The sequence below is a fragment of the Bombyx mandarina genome, chromosome 09, assembly GCF_030267445.1.
Source record: "Bombyx mandarina strain Sakado chromosome 09, ASM3026744v2".
Lineage (NCBI taxonomy): Eukaryota > Metazoa > Arthropoda > Insecta > Lepidoptera > Bombycidae > Bombyx > Bombyx mandarina.
The window spans coordinates 8,691,051-8,709,383 of NC_143216.1; the positions used below are offsets into that span (position 1 = coordinate 8,691,051).

An 18,333-nucleotide genomic window follows, 5' to 3' on the forward strand; every position below is an offset into this window, starting at 1 on the left:
AATTATAATTACGCAAAATTACAATTTGCGTAATTACTGGTGGTAGGACCTCTTGTGAGTCCGCGCGGGTAGGTACCGCCACCCTGCCTATTTCTGCCGTGAAGCAGTAATGCGTTTCGGTTCGAAGGCTAACTATACTTGAGACAGAACTTATATCTCAAGGTGGGTGGTGCATTTACGTCGTAGATTTCTATGGGCTCCAGTATCTACTTAGCACCAGGTGGGCTGTGAGCTCGTCCACCCATCTAAGCAATAAATAAAAAATAAAAATAAAAGACTCGTGAAAACCGAAAAAAATATTAAAATTTTCTATTGTAGTCTAGAACGAATCAACGATCACGGTTAATGATCATGTTATAAGTACGTTTAATTTATCTGGTGATGAATAGAAAAAAAAACACGTCGCCACATAAAATACAAATGCAGGTAAATTATTTTGGACTTCCGCATTTCACGAAACAGGTCTTGTTGGTAAGCTGCAAGCGGAGCAGAAAAACGCTGGAGCTGGGAAACGTACAGAATCGCGACCAAGTAGCGGGAAAAGTGCTTCTGAAAAGGTTGTAAAAATATCATCCAGTTTTTGAAATATTTTAATTTTTTTGGTTTGGTTTAATTTGTTGCCGTATAAATCATAATGTATGGATATTGCTAAAGCTAAAGAAGATAGAATTACTGGTGGTAGGACCTCTTGAGAGTCCGCGCGTGCAGGTACCACCACCCTGCCTATTTCTGCCGTAAAGCAGTAATGCGTTTCGGTTTGAAGGGTGGGGCAGCGGTTGTAACTATACTTGAGACCTTAAAACTTATATCTCAAGGTGGGTGGCGCATTTACGTTGTAGATGGCTATGGGCTCCAGTAACCACTTAACATCAGGTGGGCTGTGAGCTCGTCCACCCAACTAAGCAATACAAAAAAAAATTATTTATTTATACCCAAAGCTTCTTCAGAAATTTGAAGAAACTACCTGACAATTCGAATACGTAAACAGCAAATCCTAACAATATTTGGTAGGGTTTTTTACCGTCTACAAATATATACGTCACATCTGATCGTGAACCACCAGTCGTGGACATTAGGAATACCAGAGGAGCAGCTAAGTGGCTTCTATCACGACAATATTGGCTCTACTTTAAGAGATTGTATTAGAGTGCTCATAGGAGATTTAATTTTTCAGAATCGTACTCAACTAGAGTCATATCGCGTTGAAATCGCAAACCTAAAACGCAGTATACAAGACAAGGATTTACTGTTGGAGCGATCTAAAGAAATGCTCAAAATAGCCGCTGAACGTGAAGACGAACTTTTGAGAGAGGTAGGTTTTGGAATAAAAAATAAGTTAGATAGCCAACACCGGTAATGTTCCACTGCTTATCGTAAATACATTCATTGAATAATTAATTCCTCTATTACTTCAAAAAAAATTTATATATATATAAAACGAAATTTGTTCGTAGGTACCACGCTAGAAAATTAAAATTGTACGTAGGCCTAGAAAGCCTATATACCACCATAAGAAGCAATTATAGCTACAGTTTTAATTCAATCCGATTAAACGACCCGGGAATGTTTAAAAAAGTTTATTCGAATATATTAATTACACTTTGACTAGAATTGACTAAATCTACTTTATTTAAAGTTTTATACCGAATACGATCAGACCATAAAAAATACAGGCCTAGAAATGGATTCCTTATTTCATTTTTTTGTAAATCTATTAAAAAATCAACGTCCATAATCATATGACATAATGCTAAAAAAAATTACAACCTACAAACACGAACAAAATTATTATTTGTTTGTAGCTGCCAATGTTTTTCTTCATCGGCCAATTAGTAATAAAAAATTACACTTGTTATCCGAAACTAGCCTCAACTCTTATTTATTACGGATAATAAAGAACCTTGAGCATCATTTTTGGATTATGCTTAATAATTTATATAACAATATCAAGTAATCAAGATTTTCCTGTTTCTGTTGATTTTTGAGCTACCAAAAAAATCCCATATATAGGGTCATTGTACATATTTGTGAATATAGAATAGAATATATCTATCTCAAATTTATGATTAAATTTATTTGCTAGCCACGTAATTTTCCTATAATATCGACCGATAAATGTCTGCGCTTGATTAACGTACAAGCCAACATTACAGAATTATTTAAAATTGAACATTTGATTTTTTTTAATTCGAAAGTGGGCTTGCCAGTGTAGTCTCGAAAGTTACTTGAAATTCGAACACCACTCAACACCTAGCAACTTAAAACCTGAAGAACCATGAGTTGGTTTGCCCACGGAGAAAAAAAAAGGACTGACTTACACTGATCGGCAATCTAGTGCTACCTTAGAATTTATCGCACGCAATCCCTTAAAAGTCCTCAAAAATGAGATAAATAACATAAATGAATTTATTATTATTTATACGACGATCTTATTATAATAAAAAAACCGTCTTTGAAGTTTGCAGTATGTTGAATATAGGAGGACGGTATTAGTATTATTATGATACTAATAGAGTTATGTCAATTCATTGAGGAAATAAATAAACCAAATTTAGGTTCTCGGAAATTTTGGAATAATATTATATTGTTAATAAACTATTGTTTTGTGTATTAGTAAATGTATTTTAGTGTAATATTGTACTTAATTTATCATTTTTGTTTTTTTTTCAGAACCTGTTATTACGTCGTCGTATTGATGACCTTATTGCTCCGAAAGAAGGATTCTTATCGGCCTAAATGTAACTAATCTTAAAACCTTTCGTTGAAGATGATAACAACTGTTGAAATTAGTGCCTGTGTCCTATCTAACCCTTTAGATTTACTATTTAAAAGTTTAGTATTGTATTAATCTACCTACCTAAGTTAAGTGACCTACCTTCTTACTATGTCAATCAATATACCCCGAAATATGTACCTACTTAATATCTATAATTTAGTATTTATAATTGCATATCTACTTTTTTTTAAAGATTTTACGCGGCCAGACATAGACAAACACGAGCCGCGAGAGTACATACCTTTGCCACTAAATAATCAGATTTTTAAAGAATAGCGGCTTAGCCTTTGTGTGTGTGTGTTGCCTGTTGGCAAGTAAATATAGCAACATTAAAGTATTCACTATCTGGTAACTTTTTTTAGATAAAATTCGGTGTTCTTTTCCAAAACTTAGGTAATGACATGATGATTTCTTTTTCTCGACATTCCGAGATTCATACAAATCGTAGAAAATGATTGCTTGAATAATTAATTAAATTTGTTTTGCGACCTAAAGAGAGAAAGCTAATGTGCATTACGTTTGCGATCGAAGCGTTGCATACTAATTCATTTTTGTTTTTATTTTATTATCATCACTCAGATATGTTTCACTTGCAAAATGTTTAAAAATATTTGTGATTAGAATGTAAATGAGTTCACAGTATTTTTTGTTTGTTTAACAAGAACTTTGAGTTTTATAGACTTCTTTTTTTATGATTCTATGATCTAATGATAATTAGAAGAAACGTGTCGATACTATTGATTATAACAGTACAAACTTTGCAAATTACGTTTCGTATAGATTTTTCCATAAGATATGTAGATACATAACGAGGTCAATGTCCTGTTTGTGTAACGTTTGATTTTACGACAAAGTAGGTTATTGCCTTTCACAAAAAAAAAGAAATAGTCAGTTTTAAATGATTGTTTCTAGTTTAAGAAAATGTTTTGACTTAATTCGCGAACTCGTTTATTCATATACGGGCCTTATAACTGTTTGTTTGAAGTATTATATAATAGTTTAAATATTAAGTGCATATTTTAATGTCACTTGTACTTTAAAATAGGTATCAAAAAAAAACATTACTTATATTAATTATAGTCTATTATAAATTGAATGGATCGCGTACTGTGTGCGAAATAACGTTTTATAGTAACTACATGTTACGGGTGTCTATATTTATCATTTCTCAATACGTCGCAGTAAAATATAATTTAAAAACAAAATACACGCATGATCAGATTTTACCTGACTTAAACACCTTTTTTGCGTAATCGAATGCCTTAAGGAAATACATAGTTATATACAATAGTTTGTAAGATGGTAAATAAAATAAATCGAAATATTTTGGATTGTTTTATTTTAAGTACATACATTTTACGTTTAAAAAAAGAAATAACGTCATCTTACATTTGAACAATACATGCTATATGTAACTAGGTAAAAAATAGTATCTTTCTAATACATCAATAGTCGATCGAATGAGCTTCTGAAATAAATAGGTAGGTTTTTACCAAAATAAATCATAACGAAGAAAAGATAGGACGTAATTAAAACCAAACAGATGCAAACATAACATATGTCAATAACAATATAATTTAACGAATCACAAAAACAATCTAAAAGTGTCACCAAATAATCAAATTACTTAAAACACCCCACAAACATAAGTATATAAATAATAATATGTAATAAACAAATATATATAAAAGAACAAATGTAACCGAAGCCCTAATATACTCATTACCTCCCTTAAATGTAGCTTTGTCATCCAGGGTATATAGGATGAAGGTATTAAGAACCATCTGAAAACAAATTACATTCATTTTACATGGTAGGCAGCGGCTTGGCTCTGCCCCTGGCATTGCTGAAGTCCATGGGCGATGGTAACCACTCACCATCAGGTGGGCCGTATGCTCGTCTGTCTACAAGAATAATAAAAAAAAACAAAAAAAAAAAGGCTGAATACGTAAATCGAATTTATTTTGAAACGAAACATTACAAAATAATTAGTTTTTTCATATTTTAATCATTAGCATAGATATTACCTGAACGACCTTTGTAATTATAATAATGTAATTAATAGTATATGTTTATTGTCATACAAACATTTAATAAAATGGCAGAACGGAGCTGTAGCGTAGACATGTAAATTTTTATATTAAATAATTTAATTTAAACATATTACTTGTAGTAGTTAACTGTATCCACTTTCACCTAAAGCGAATTAATTTCATAACACTATCTGTTTAAAGTACTGAGGGAGATTTATTTAATAAATACATGCCCCCCCCCCCCTATTTTAACACAAAACCTCGTTCCATATGATAGCATAATTAATTCAAATTTACGACACCATAACGAGACGAGTGTTGTTTATACATATTGCATCACAAACTTAGCATCTATATATTATATCTATATCAAATTTTAATGTAGATTCATTGCACTGTGTCACTCAATTATAAAAAGGTTAACTTAATGTTCATTGACGAGGGGACAGCCTTCAAAATATGTAAGTCAATGTACTTGAAACCAAAGAGCTGATATAAATTAAAACTAATTCATAATAAAGCCGTTTCGACGCTTATTAATTTTAAAAATTAATTATGTTGACATGATTCCTTCAATAATGCGCACTGGAAAAAAAGACAATTATTTATAACTTCCGAATGTTACCCACAAAAACGGATAACGTCACAAAACATATTCAACACAATTGTAATCGAAAAATTAAAATAGTTTCAAATTAACTTCAAGAGTGAAATGCATCAATTAAATTCAAAAATTAAACCCTTTTACACAAACATAAGCATTTCCAAATTCAACAAATTACCGAGAAATCGACGAATTTGACGAAGGATTACGATTGGAGAAATCGACGACAGTAGAATTTGCCATATTTTTTTAATTCGTTTAAAAACAACCCTTGCGATAAGCGTATCAAATTTAATAAATATATATAAAAAAGCAATATATACATTTTAAATCAACGTATAGAATATTAAAATTAAAGAAACGAAGCTATTCGAATCAATACAGCAAGCAATGCAATTCTAAAAGCTAATACATAAAATAAACATACTAGAAATGATCGAACCCTTTCCTGCTTTCAATGACAATGCGAAACAAACCACCACCCAACTAAAAGCAATGATTAAAACTAATAATATTATAATAATAAAATAAACTATGAATAAACTACTATAAATAAAACAGTCTCATTCAACTAATATGTACATACATATGTACATGATTAATACAATGCAATCTTAGATTTACATTTAGTACTTTATTTACATAAGTTTTCACAAACCGTAGATAAAACATGAACATAATCAAGAATTATTCATATAAACACATTAAGCAAATACTTTTAATCCTACAAAGAGCTTGTTAAAGTGAACACATTATTAAGTACATTCGAAGATATAAAATATTCTAGATACATTCATTTTATACGTATAATATTTATAATACACACATTTACGATAGATACCTTCCGCTTTGGTAAGTGGTGTTTTCAAATACTGTCTAAAGTCACAGTCATATTCAATAAATTTGTAAGTTTTTGAAATGTACATAAAATAATTATATAGCCGTCATATGATGATTTAAATCATAGCAAATGCAACACCGTTAGTAAAATTCAAATATCAAACTTCATAATAACACTCTTTATCGTGCGGAAAAAAACCAAAACAATGAAACAAATCTAGCCCACTAATAGCATGCGATCGAAATTAAAAGTTTGTAGTTTCCACCTGTACGGGAGGCTTGTCACCATATTTCTTTCTAAGTAGCTTGGCAAGGGGCGGAGTGAAGAGCGCGGGGTCAGGATGGGGTTTCCCATCGCGTTCCCATGGTTGTTGCTGACGCCACACTAAAGATATCGCTGTCCCAACAGCTAACACCCAGACGAATCCAATCTGTTCGTTAGACGTACAATATCACATAATAATTTACAATAGATACCTTTTTTTTCTACCTAAGCTGAAAGCCTTGAGAGGCTATATCAGCGTAGCCTTAACTAGTAGGTGAGCTCACGGGGCTCAAACCTGATGACGTTGCTAACACGAACCCCAGCAAGAGCCGTGCTTCGCAGAATCTACCACCGGATCGGAAACGCGACCCACTGAGAAGATCCGGCGAGAAACTCAGTGGGCTGTGTCTGAGGGTTAATTTACTCGTTTTAGCACTTCGTTACAAGCGACGGGTTCGACGAAGACGGTGACCGGAATCGATACTTATGTATCGCTATAGACAACAGTTTGCTTATGACTGTTTGGCACATACTCGTATGTAAGTTGTTTCATTCCGAGCACATTCAGCCGTCTCTAATTTTTCGTTTCAAAAAGATTTGCCACACGCTCTCTATATTGTTTATCGACACGTGCATAAAATCACAAAACAAAACGTAAAACAAGGAATAATAATACGAGGAATAAGGGTATTTAGTTTAAGCTACATTTTTACAACTTCACAATAAAAACATGAAAAATTTGGAAAAATATCATAATAAACAAACTTCTTTATCTCTATTTGGATGGAGTAAGCTTAATTGATATTCAATTAAATGCATAGAACTGATGATGCTAATACCAAATAAAACGCACCTTTAATTACAAAGATAAATGGAAGACACAGTAGACGGTAACCACTCACCATCCGTTGGGCCATGCGCTTGTCTGCTTACAAGAGCAATTAAAAAAATTCACTTATTAGACGAAATGTCGCTTAAAACAAATAGCCCTTCACCCCTCAAATACGTCTTTCACGTCTTGTCTCAGTTTCGCGCGCGAATAAGAATTCTTCTATCTTTTTCGATTTTTCTACATTTATATGAAAACGCGACAACGGGTATATTTTAAAATATTGAAAGGATTCATTATAATCCACAACTAAGTTCACGCGGCATCGTGATGATAATATGTAAAACGTCACTTGCGTGAAGTCTGCAACGGTTTTATCAACTTCAAGTGTTCTTGATAAAACAAATAACGAGTTAAGATGCGGAACAAGATAAGATCTTAGCTAAGAGCTATTTGAAGATATTATTACATCTGAATAATCGGCCGACACCGATTCAAACTGAATAGGTGGCTAAATATAAAAAAAACACGTGTGGCACTCGGGGACTGCCGCGATAAAGCTATTGCATAGCACTTTATATCAACTTATGCAATTATAATTAGACAATAATAATTTAATATTAAAACAATAATAAAATAAGACCACGCTACATTTATAAACATTAACAAAAGCAAAACATTAACTGTCCCCTTCACACTCATAAGCTAGACCGCGCGAGAGAGAGATAGGCAGACTTTTCATGATGCGCATGCAGTGCGACGTCACGCCGCACGCTTATTCACAAGAGCAACGCGTAAATGTTGAAAGCGAACTACATGGTAGGCGGAGTGGGGATGTTAGGTATAATTTTCGTTACGGAATTTCTTGATTCGGTCACCGCGCTCAAAGTCCGCGATAAAAGCTATGCAATAGCTTAAAAAAAAAACAAAAAAAAAACAATACTAGTAAATTAAAATTAGAAGAATGCTGTCATAGCGAATAACATTTCAATTTGTTCCGATCAAAATTTTGCGATTGACAACTAGCGCGCTCGTCACAAAATATATCAGACTTTTAGTCCTTTAAAAAAACTGGTTAATTCCACTCACCGGACTGGTCCACATGTACGATATTCTGTACGGGTAAAAGTAGTCACTGAAGTTCGTCGACACGGCCGGTAGTGGATTGGTGACATTAAAACCGCATCCGTCTATGCTTAGCGGCAGTTTCACAGGCGTCGGTCGCGGTCCGCCGAAACTCATCCACAGAGTAAGCGCCATGCCAGTTAATAGAGCGACGAATGCGCCCTACACAACAAAGCTCAAAGTATCGAAACCATTCGCATTTTACTGGTAGAAGTCCGCACAGGTAGGTACCACCAGCCTGCCTTCTTTCTGCCGTGAAGCAGTTATACTTTTCGGCTTGAAACGGCAGCCGTTGTACTGTAAAAACTGAGACCTTAGAACTCGAGTCTCAAGGTATGTGGTGGCATTTACATTGTAGATGTCTATGGGCTCCGGTAACCACTTAACACCAGATGGGTCGTGACCTCTTTCACCCGTGGAAACTGATGACTAAGTATTATGCGCGCGACTCGCCAATACTAAATAAATAAATATTCAAAATTAGTTCTTATAATATAGCACTGATTTAATGGTATCTTCCATCCCAATATATTTCATTAAGTTACTATAAAATATTATTTTAATATATTTTTTCTTAAATGTGTGTTATCCTTAGCGTTTTAACGTTCGTTTCTAATTTCCATGTAGTTTTCCTCGTTGTGACTTCATAACGCAGTATTCTTCCTTACGTTAATTGTAAATGCATTTTCCTTATTTACATTTATATTTTGGAGATAATAATCACTTTTTTTTTTCATTTTATTGCTTAGATGTGTGGACGAGCTCACAGCCCACCTGGTGTTAAGTGGTTACTGGAGCCCATAGACATCTGCAACGTAAATGCGCCACACACCTTGAGATATAGTTCTAAGGTCTCAGTATAGTCACAACGGCTGTCCCACCCTTCAAACCGAAACGCATTACTGCTTCACGGTATAAATAGGCGGGGCGGTGGTACCTACCCGTGCGGACTCACAAGAGGTCCTACCACCAGTAAGGTAACCACTTCATGTTTTAATTGTTTGTTTGAATATTTTACTATTTTTCTTTGTATAAAAGCGCTTCTCAGAGATAGTCTGTTAGATATGAATCATCATTCAAATAGTTCAAACCAGTTCAAACCTATTGTGATATTGTTAATTCTATTTTGAATATTTTAATATTCAGTGATGTAATATTCGTAAATGGTCTTTTCTTTTTTAAAACAATACCATCGCTCATCATATAACACACTTCAAAATCGATATAAATCTTCTGATAACCTTTATATATGTATTAAGTAACCTTCGATATGACAATGGTTATATTATGATGAATACCACATTGAGCTTGCGTGGGTCCCCCCCACCCTGTCTCCAACTATACCTGCTACGAATTGTAGTTTGTTTGAATGGTCTCTTGCGTTATAAAACACATAAAAGACAAAAAATACAAACCAAAAATGATATTGCCGTTATTCAAACAAACGAATCTGCTATGTCGAAACACGTTTGTAACATAATAAGCGGTATTCACACTAAGATAGATATGGGTACCACCGGTAGCGAATTAACACCGAGTAAATCGTGAGCTCATCCGCATCGACAAAAATATGGTCACATAGTTGTTGATAAAAAAATATGTGTTTTGGGTTATATCGCGGACACATAAATATACTCACCCTCTCATTCGCAAAAGTAGTAAACATGCCTAAAGTAAAAACTCCGAACAATGGGCCCCCAACAGCTCCAAAGATAGTCAAAGCTGCTTGCAATACCCCCCCTAAATGTTCAGCCAAGAAAGCAAGGCCGAGGAATAGAAATCCATAAGTACAGGCTGCTAGCTTTGTCATCCAGGTTATATAGGATGAAGGTATTAAGAACCATCTGAAAACAAATTACATTCATTTTACATGGTAGGCAGCGGCTTGGCTCTGCCCCTGGAATTGCTGACGTCCATGGGCGACGGTAAGTACTCACCATCAATCAGGTGGGCCGTATGCTCGTCGGCCTATAAGGGCAATAAAAAATATATTAAAAAAACATTAAATTACATATTAAATTTCTTAATATTAGTTTACAATGTTGTTAAAAAGGTCCGGTATAATTTTGGCTGTGTAGTTTCTATCTAGAATAGCACCGCCTCAACTCGTCTGGTGGCTGTCGTAAAAAGCAAATAGAGGTTTCATCGGAGACTGGCCAACGGAATTCGCAGTGTATTATACCAGCACACTACAACCACTAACCGGCTTTTACTGGTGGCAAGGCATATTGAGAGCCCGCTCGGTCAGCCAACCTGCCTATCTCCGGAACCTATAAAGATATTTGTTAATGTCCATAGGCCCCAGTAACCACTAACCACAAGGTCGCCCGCAAAAGCAATCTAAACATAATTAAAACTGCTTTCAAAATTAAATATTGCGTTTTTTTATTGTCATTATATACAGATCTACCCGTGATCACGGAAAGTGGGAAGTATTCGAAAATAATATAATGGCAATAATGAACGCAAAATTAAGCCTCAAAATTTGTCTCAATTAAGTCTGAGACTAGTGAAAACCGAAGAAAATTCTAGAATCCAAACAATGGAAACATAGTTAAAATATTGTAATCTAACCTGTTGACGTAATCAGTTAGAGTCACTGCGGCCAGTGCATTACAAGCCGCTGATATTGTGGAGAGGGAAGCACTGAATATACCAGCGATGAATAGTCCTAGCAGACCGGGAGCTGACTTCATCATTTGTACCACGTAGTAAGGCATCAGTTGGTCAATCTGTATTGGTGATCGACTTTTTTAATTACATAATGTTCGAGCCCTTCAAACTACCAGTACTCGACATATACATATCGACGCTTGAAAGGCAAACGTGACTAAGCGACAATAACTGCATTGTACATAAATGATAGGCAATAACCATATTCGATGCGTAAAAAAATATATATTTCTAGGTCTATTAAAATCATTTCAATCCTACAGCTAGATTCGTTAAAATAATTTTTTTTTTCAGGTTTATCAACTTTAAATTAGTCTACTGTAAAGTTCACGCATTGTCGCTTAGTCACGTTTGCCTTTCAAGCGTCGATATGGAAAGGAAAGTTCGAGAAGAAAAACAAGGGAACGTATTAAAAAATCAAAAATAGCTGTATGCTTTATTCAATTAGGCCTTTACAGTCAAATCATAATAACTATGCAACTGATTCGGAATTCAAGGCTTCCACTTTTCCAACATAGGTAGGTATGTATCGCTACACAAAAACCTACGAAATTTATCATTTAATCATGATTAGAGCTAGAGAACAGGCATAGATTGCTTTGCACTGATTTAATCATAGATGACGGCCGAATTTGTAGATCTTCTAAATAACAATATAATAGAATAGTCACGTCAAAACCTCCTTAACTTCATATAACTCGGCAAATATTATTTGAACATTCATTCATCCTATGAATTGATTTTCCTGGAAGCGACAACGGGCGACAGATACGATCTTGGAATTTATTCAGTTACACAACAAGGTTATTCAACTATTTAATCTTTTTAGCGTAGAAACGTTTGTTTAAACGAGTATTGTGGGGTTGTCAATGTCAGCTATGGGCTTGGCTGTATCCCTGGTATTGCTGACGTTCATAAGCGACAGTAACCATTCACCATCAGTTGGGTCGTATGCTTATCTTCCTACTTCTTATTCCCCTGCCTATACTAATAGCCTTGAGAGGCTATATCAGCGTTACCCTAGCGTGTAGGTGAGCTCTCGGGGCTCAAACCGGAGGTGTTGCCAAAACTGGCCGTAACAAGAGCAGTGCTTCGTAGAATCTACCACCGGATAGGAATTGCGACCAACTGAGAAAAATCCGGCCAGAAACTCAGTGGGCTAGTCTGCCTACAAGGTCAATATAAAAGCATTGATAAGAAGATTAATAATTACGATAGTTTTCACTTCACCTTAGCAGAACATTGACTTTGCTTATTATTATATATTACTAGCGACCCGCCCTCGCTTCGCTTCGGAAACATTAAAACACACATGAAACCAAAAAAAAAATAAAAAAAGTAGCCTATGTTCATCAGGGACAATGTTGGCTTCTAATGGAAAAAGAATTTTTCAAATCGGTCCAGTAGTTTCGGAGCCTATTCGAAACAAACAAACAAGCAAATCTTTCCTTTTTATAATATTATTACTAGCGACCCGCCCTCGCTTCGCTTCGGAAATATTAAAACACATGAAACCAAAAAAATAAAATAAAAAAAAATTAAAAAAAAGTAGCCTATGTTCATCAGGAACAATGTCGGCTTCTAATGGAAAAAGAATTTTTCAAATCGGTCCAGTAGTTTCGGAGCCTATTCGAAACAAACAAACAAACAAATCTTTCCTCTTTATAATATTAGTATAGATATAGACTAAAATAATTAGTAACTGTCGAAATATATTAATTATAAATAAAGACAAAGCGTTACGCAATTTTGAGAGACATGCTCTCAGTATAATAAGTATCGATAAACATTGTTTTTTTAATTAATAAATACTTATTATCAAATTACCGTAGTCGACATTCGCAGTAGCTATTAAAATATGAACATTTATTTCCTTGTTTGCGATTAAACGTTATAACTTACAGCAGTAATTCCGTGATAAGTCAACGGATCACAGTCTTTGTAGACGGCATAGATGCCTAATCCACTGATGCATGTAATGATACTGAGAGCAGACATCACGGGCAAATTCCACCAGAGGCACTGCTGGGATCGGTCCAACGTGCTCACTGTTAACAGACGTTGTACCTGTGCGATTAAAAACTCTCTTTTATTGATGATTTATAACCACTTTATCCGGGCTGTTGATCTTTGGCACAACTCTACAAACCAGCTGATGACTCGCACGTATATGGTATATGTAGTTTCGATTGCCTTAAAACGCATGACGACTTATTTTTTAATGCATAGATCAGGGATTCCCAAACTATTTTGGGAAAATACCCTTTTCCAAAACGAACCTTAGACTTCTATAACAAAATTACTTTAAAAGTCCTTCTTATCTCTTCTTTTTCTTATTGACACAATTACCAAGTTACAAACTTTGCGGTCGATTAAGTTATCGCGTATTTAATTGGGTCGACCCTTTTGGGCATCACTGACTTAGATGAAAAAAAACGAAATCATGGCCCACCTGGTATGAAGTGGTTATCAAATTCCATAGATCACATTGTTAAGCCGCCACTGAAAGGCATGAGATCAGTCTCAATAGTATAGAATAACGGCTGGCCGTGAACACCGGTACGTCTTACGTAGACAAGTTTTTTTTAAACGATTACTGTGTATTTACCCGTATCTACCTATTTACTTATATTGCAGTTGTACATTTATGTGCACCAGTTATAACGCTCTCAATCAATTCAAAGTCAGTGTTCGACATTTCTATTCGCACTTATATTTTGTTAAGAACAACTCAACATGTGCACATTAATTCAACTTCTTTTTGAGAAATGGTAAACTCTTTCGTTGTGCACTAGGGATATTGCTATATCTCAGTCATAAGAATTATTTGTGTATTAAAAAAAATGCTACCATGGAACATCAGCATTAAGCAAATTACAATTAGTAAGCAGCGGTTTGGCTGTATCCCTGGCATGGCTGACGTCCATGACTATCGATAAACATCCACCATTAGTTGGCCATATAGTCGTCTGGCTATGAAAAAAAATACATGTGTTATAATAATTCACGTTCTATTTTTTCAGAAACGAAAAAAATACTGCTTTGTCAAATTAAATTTTTCCTGTTTTAGAATACTATTTGTATTCGTTGTAATGTAAGTTATATTAACATGAAACTCCATATCTATTGTGTCAATGAGTAAATCTAAAATACGTCACTTCAAAGATCGATCAACAATAGATGAAATCTGATTTCTATTTATAGAATAGTTGACATATTAACTGACATACGAGTAAATACAGTGAATTCTTAAAGATAAAACAAGATTAAATTACCTGAGTATGATTGACAGCATACAGTGATAAGTAAGTTATCATTCCTCCAATAATGAGTGACCACCACGTGTGCCTCTGGGTGGGATCTACACTGAAACTGCACACGAACTATCAGAATTTCCTTTTTTGATCTTAATAATTAATTAACTCAAAAAAAGAAATCGAACTCATTAATATTTTAAATTCAAATTATAGAACGTGTTATGTAAATGTCACAATTGAAGAACTTATTAGGAGAAATTGTTTTTTATTCAATACCGTTTTGTGCCAATACCGCTTACTTACTTGGAAAAGTCTAATCGTCCACCTTCCCGGGCACGAACAAATATTTGTCCGAATCCGCCGACTTGGACTGCGCTAAATACCACCACACTCAACACAGCGGCAAACATCAGCAAAGACTGCAGTAAATCAGTAAATAATACGGCCTTCATCCCTCCTAAAGTCGAGTAAAACGTACAAGCTAACCCTACAACTAGTATCGATATTATCCTGTCTAAACCAGTCACAGATTCTAATACAATAGCTGGAGCATAAAGCACTATGCCATTGTACAATAACATTTGTAAAGTGTACGTCAGAGACGCGAGCATACGTATTTGAGGCCCAAATCTCAGTTCTAAGTACTCATAGGTACTTGTTTTTTGAAGGCCAAAGAACACGGGTAGATATAATCTACTAGCTATCGGAGTTGCTAAGAAGTAGGCTATATTTATGATAACGAATTGCATGCCGAAATAGTAGTTTTCTGCCGACACTCCGAGTAGTGTGATCGCCGACATGAATGAGGCCATCAAAGAAACCGCGACCGGTAATATCGACATGTTTCTATCAGCTAAGAGGTATTCCTGGAAAAATAAAATTTATAACTTCAGAATATTATGTAAATTAAACGCTCAACATTCCGTAGGTGGTACTTAGCATGTTGTTACCTCGTTTGTTTTCTGTTTTCCTCCACTAAATCGGAAATAGAGTCCAATAGCCACAGAAGCGATCATAGTGGCTACCATTATAAGGTAGTCACATATTCCAAATACGGATAACGCCATGGCCGTCCTAAAATATTAACGAAATTTATTGACATCAAACTATATTGAATTACTAGCGGACCCGACATACGTTTTCCTGTACACACGTCTTAAATCCGAAAGTTTCAAACTTTTTTAACAATAATAATTAAAAAGTTATTTTTAGTGGACCGAAATGTGAATTTGCAAAATTACGCCGGCACCTACTTTAAGACTAAGTATCAAGTCTAATGCACCTACAGCAACTATCTCACCCTGTAAAGCAGAATGTATGACTGATTCAAGGCAGAAATGATAGAAAGATATTACTCCCCTTGCTCACAACCACCCTATTGCCAATAAAAAATCCTTCAGTGCGTCCTGCCACCAGCGGAGGTAAAACTAGTAATTGTCATTTTGATAATCGCAAATTACAAATATAATGTTAAACCAATGATGCTGGTAAATCGTACATATAAATTGGGAGCTATCATAAAGGTATATATCATTATCAATGCGATTGCAATAGTTAAAAATACCACAACGTAGACAGCAGATGAATTTACATAAGAGTTATTTTAAGAAGTCGTCGTGGCCTAAGAGATAAGATGTCCGGTGCATTCGTGTTGAGCGATGCGCCTGTGTTCGAATCCCAGGCGGGTACCAATTTTTCTAATGAATTACGTAAAATGTTCACGATTGACTTCCACGGTGAAAGAATAACATCGTGTAATAAAAGTGAAACCCGCAAAATTATAATTTGCGTAATTACTGGTGGTAGGACCTCTTGTGAGTCCGCGCGGGTAGGTACCACCGCCCTGCCTATTTCTGCCGTGAAGCAGTAATGCGTTTCGGTTTGAAGGGTGGGGCAGCCGTTGTAACTATACTGAGATCTTTAGAACTTATATCTCAAGATGGGTGGCGCATTTACGTTGTAGATGTCCATGGGCTCCAGTAACCACTTAACACCAGGTGGGCTGTGAGCTCGTCCACCAATCTAAGCAATAAAAAAAAATATGTCTAGTTTTATCTTTTGTCTATACTAATATTACAAAGAGGAAAGATTTGTTTGTTTGTTTGTTTCGAATAGGCTCCAAAACTACTGGGCCGATTTGAAAAATTATTTTTCCATTAGAAGCCGACATTGTCCCTGATGAACATAGGCTACTTTTTTTAATTTTTTTTTAATTTTTTTTTTTGGTTTCATGTGTGTTTTAATGTTTCCGAAGCGAAGCGAGGGCGGGTCGCTAGTATCTTAATAAAACGATTCATGTAACACGACTCGCATGCGTTACGTATACAAACAGAATGTCTGTCTTCAAATATTTAATTAATATCTGTTTAAGAAATTTTTATAAGTACATTGTTTGACGAACATTCGCAATTATAATATTACGTAACATATCAAATGAGTCGTCTATTATCAAAGGTGGCAATCTGTGCATTTAAACAAAAAAAATTTATTGATATGTCAATACAGATTTATTTGAATATAATCGTCTCCTTCAAAGAATACGGTTCAAAACCTGCATTAAATAAAGGTTAATAGTTAACCTGTTATTTATCTAAGATGTCGTTCCGAAGAGTTTTGTGACTGCCAATGGAATACAAAGTCAATAATTCGTTTTTCTGATTTACCAATCATTGTCCAAAAGTCAGATTGCCGCCTTTGATAATAGTCGACTCAAATATGTATATTCCTACTCGATACATGTGAGTGGGTCGTGTTAATGCCACTGCAATTGAAAGCTTCAACCTTATATCTAAAGATGAAAGCATTCCGGTGGTTATGGAGTGCGATGAACATATAACATCATATAGCCTCGTATTCCGTTCATTTCATTAAATATAGGTACAATAATACCATAATAAGCTTAATATAATGTTCTATTTAGTGTTCGATCAACAATACAATTAATTGTTGATCGAAGTATTTACTGCAGTAATTCCAACCGCACCCATTTAAATGTGCCGCCAAAATTTTGTTATAATCCAAAAGAATATACAAAATGTTGCAATTTTGTGAATTTTACAAAAATGTAAAAGTAAAATATATGAATTAAATTCATAAATCACACGAAGAACTACATCAGTCGACTGTCTATTTTTTCAAAATGATGTATCCATTGAAATTTTTAAATTAAACTTTTGTAGAACTTGACACTTTAGCACTTACCGTATTAATTAAACTCTGCTAATAACTAAATCACAACACACAACAATCTATTTTACACGTCAACTAATGTTATAGTTTTATTGCTTTTTTTTCTCATATTATTTTTACAAGCCTCAATCTTGTATCATTAAAAGTAAATTGAAAACTAGAGATTTACTTAATCTTGGTAACCCTAAATGAATACCCAAAAATTGTCCTTTTCACTATTGCAAAAAACTTCACATCACAACTCATACAACTGGACAAGTTTCGCCAGTCAACGCCGACTAATTAATGACTGAAGATTTAAATAAGAAGGTCATTGAGCAAAAAAATGCCATTCGATGTTTTTGTTTGCACGAAACTGTTAAGAGGTTATGTTACTTAAGTTTCGTTCGTTGCCAACGTTCACTCGCTGTTGGATCAAGAATGCTTGATAGTAGGTATAGTAGAAATTTGGTAACAAATGGATATCAAGCGCTTAAAGCGCTGCTCAAAACGTATAATTTTATCATGGCGAATGAAGTGAATGAAAATAAATAAATATATAATTGATTTGATAATTGATACAGTGAAATTATGCTGCTATATATGTTCATTGAAATGGAATAAAACTCATAAAAAAATGTTCTGAGTTTATGTACACTATAAGCAATCTTATCACTAATAACGACTTTTTCTAGACGGTGAGAAGAATAAAAAAATGGGAAAAACATTAAAAGCCATTGCTGTGTAACAATTGAATTGATTA

The 18,333-nt window shown here is 34.5% G+C and overlaps 2 protein-coding genes and 1 long non-coding RNA gene across 3 annotated transcripts in view; 1 reads left to right on the forward strand and 2 right to left on the reverse strand.

Moving 5' to 3' along the window:
- The window catches only part of LOC114239760 (uncharacterized), a 22,595-nt gene extending 18,495 nt beyond the window's left edge, over positions 1 to 4,100 (forward strand). The window contains exons 30-32 of the mRNA XM_028170127.2: positions 463 to 557; positions 1,175 to 1,312; positions 2,671 to 4,100. Of these exons, the coding sequence (XP_028025928.2) occupies positions 463 to 557; positions 1,175 to 1,312; positions 2,671 to 2,736 (299 nt within the window). The 3' untranslated portion in view covers positions 2,737 to 4,100. The remainder of the gene's footprint in view (positions 1 to 462; positions 558 to 1,174; positions 1,313 to 2,670) is intronic.
- LOC149502331 (uncharacterized) overlaps positions 1 to 18,333 on the reverse strand; it is a 134,286-nt gene that overhangs the window by 57,126 nt on the left and 58,827 nt on the right. The window lies entirely within an intron of this gene.
- Positions 4,099 to 18,013, reverse strand: LOC114239783 (putative sodium-dependent multivitamin transporter). The gene is made up of 10 exons (XM_028170164.2): positions 17,604 to 18,013; positions 15,353 to 15,476; positions 14,706 to 15,268; positions 14,421 to 14,517; positions 13,048 to 13,212; positions 11,047 to 11,204; positions 10,112 to 10,316; positions 8,437 to 8,634; positions 6,520 to 6,684; positions 4,099 to 5,394 (listed from the first exon to the last, which is right to left on the reverse strand). The coding sequence occupies exons 2-10, from the start codon at positions 15,467 to 15,469 to the stop codon at positions 5,359 to 5,361; spliced, it is 1,704 nt and encodes a 567-aa protein (XP_028025965.2). The 5' UTR covers positions 15,470 to 15,476; positions 17,604 to 18,013; the 3' UTR covers positions 4,099 to 5,358.

What these genes read in the sequence shown, in the direction of transcription:
- LOC114239783 (XM_028170164.2), bottom strand. Translation starts at nt 15,469, where the DNA reads ATGGCGTTATCCGTATTTGGAATATGTGACTACCTTATAATGGTAGCC. An exon ending in GGACGATTAGACTTTTCCAA is followed by an intron (nt 14,518 to 14,705) that starts GTAAGTAAGCGG and finishes GTTCGTGTGCAG; the next exon opens with TTTCAGTGTAGATCCCACCC. An exon ending in CTACTTTTGCGAATGAGAGG is followed by an intron (nt 8,635 to 10,111) that starts GTGAGTATATTT and finishes TTTGTTGTGTAG; the next exon opens with GGCGCATTCGTCGCTCTATT.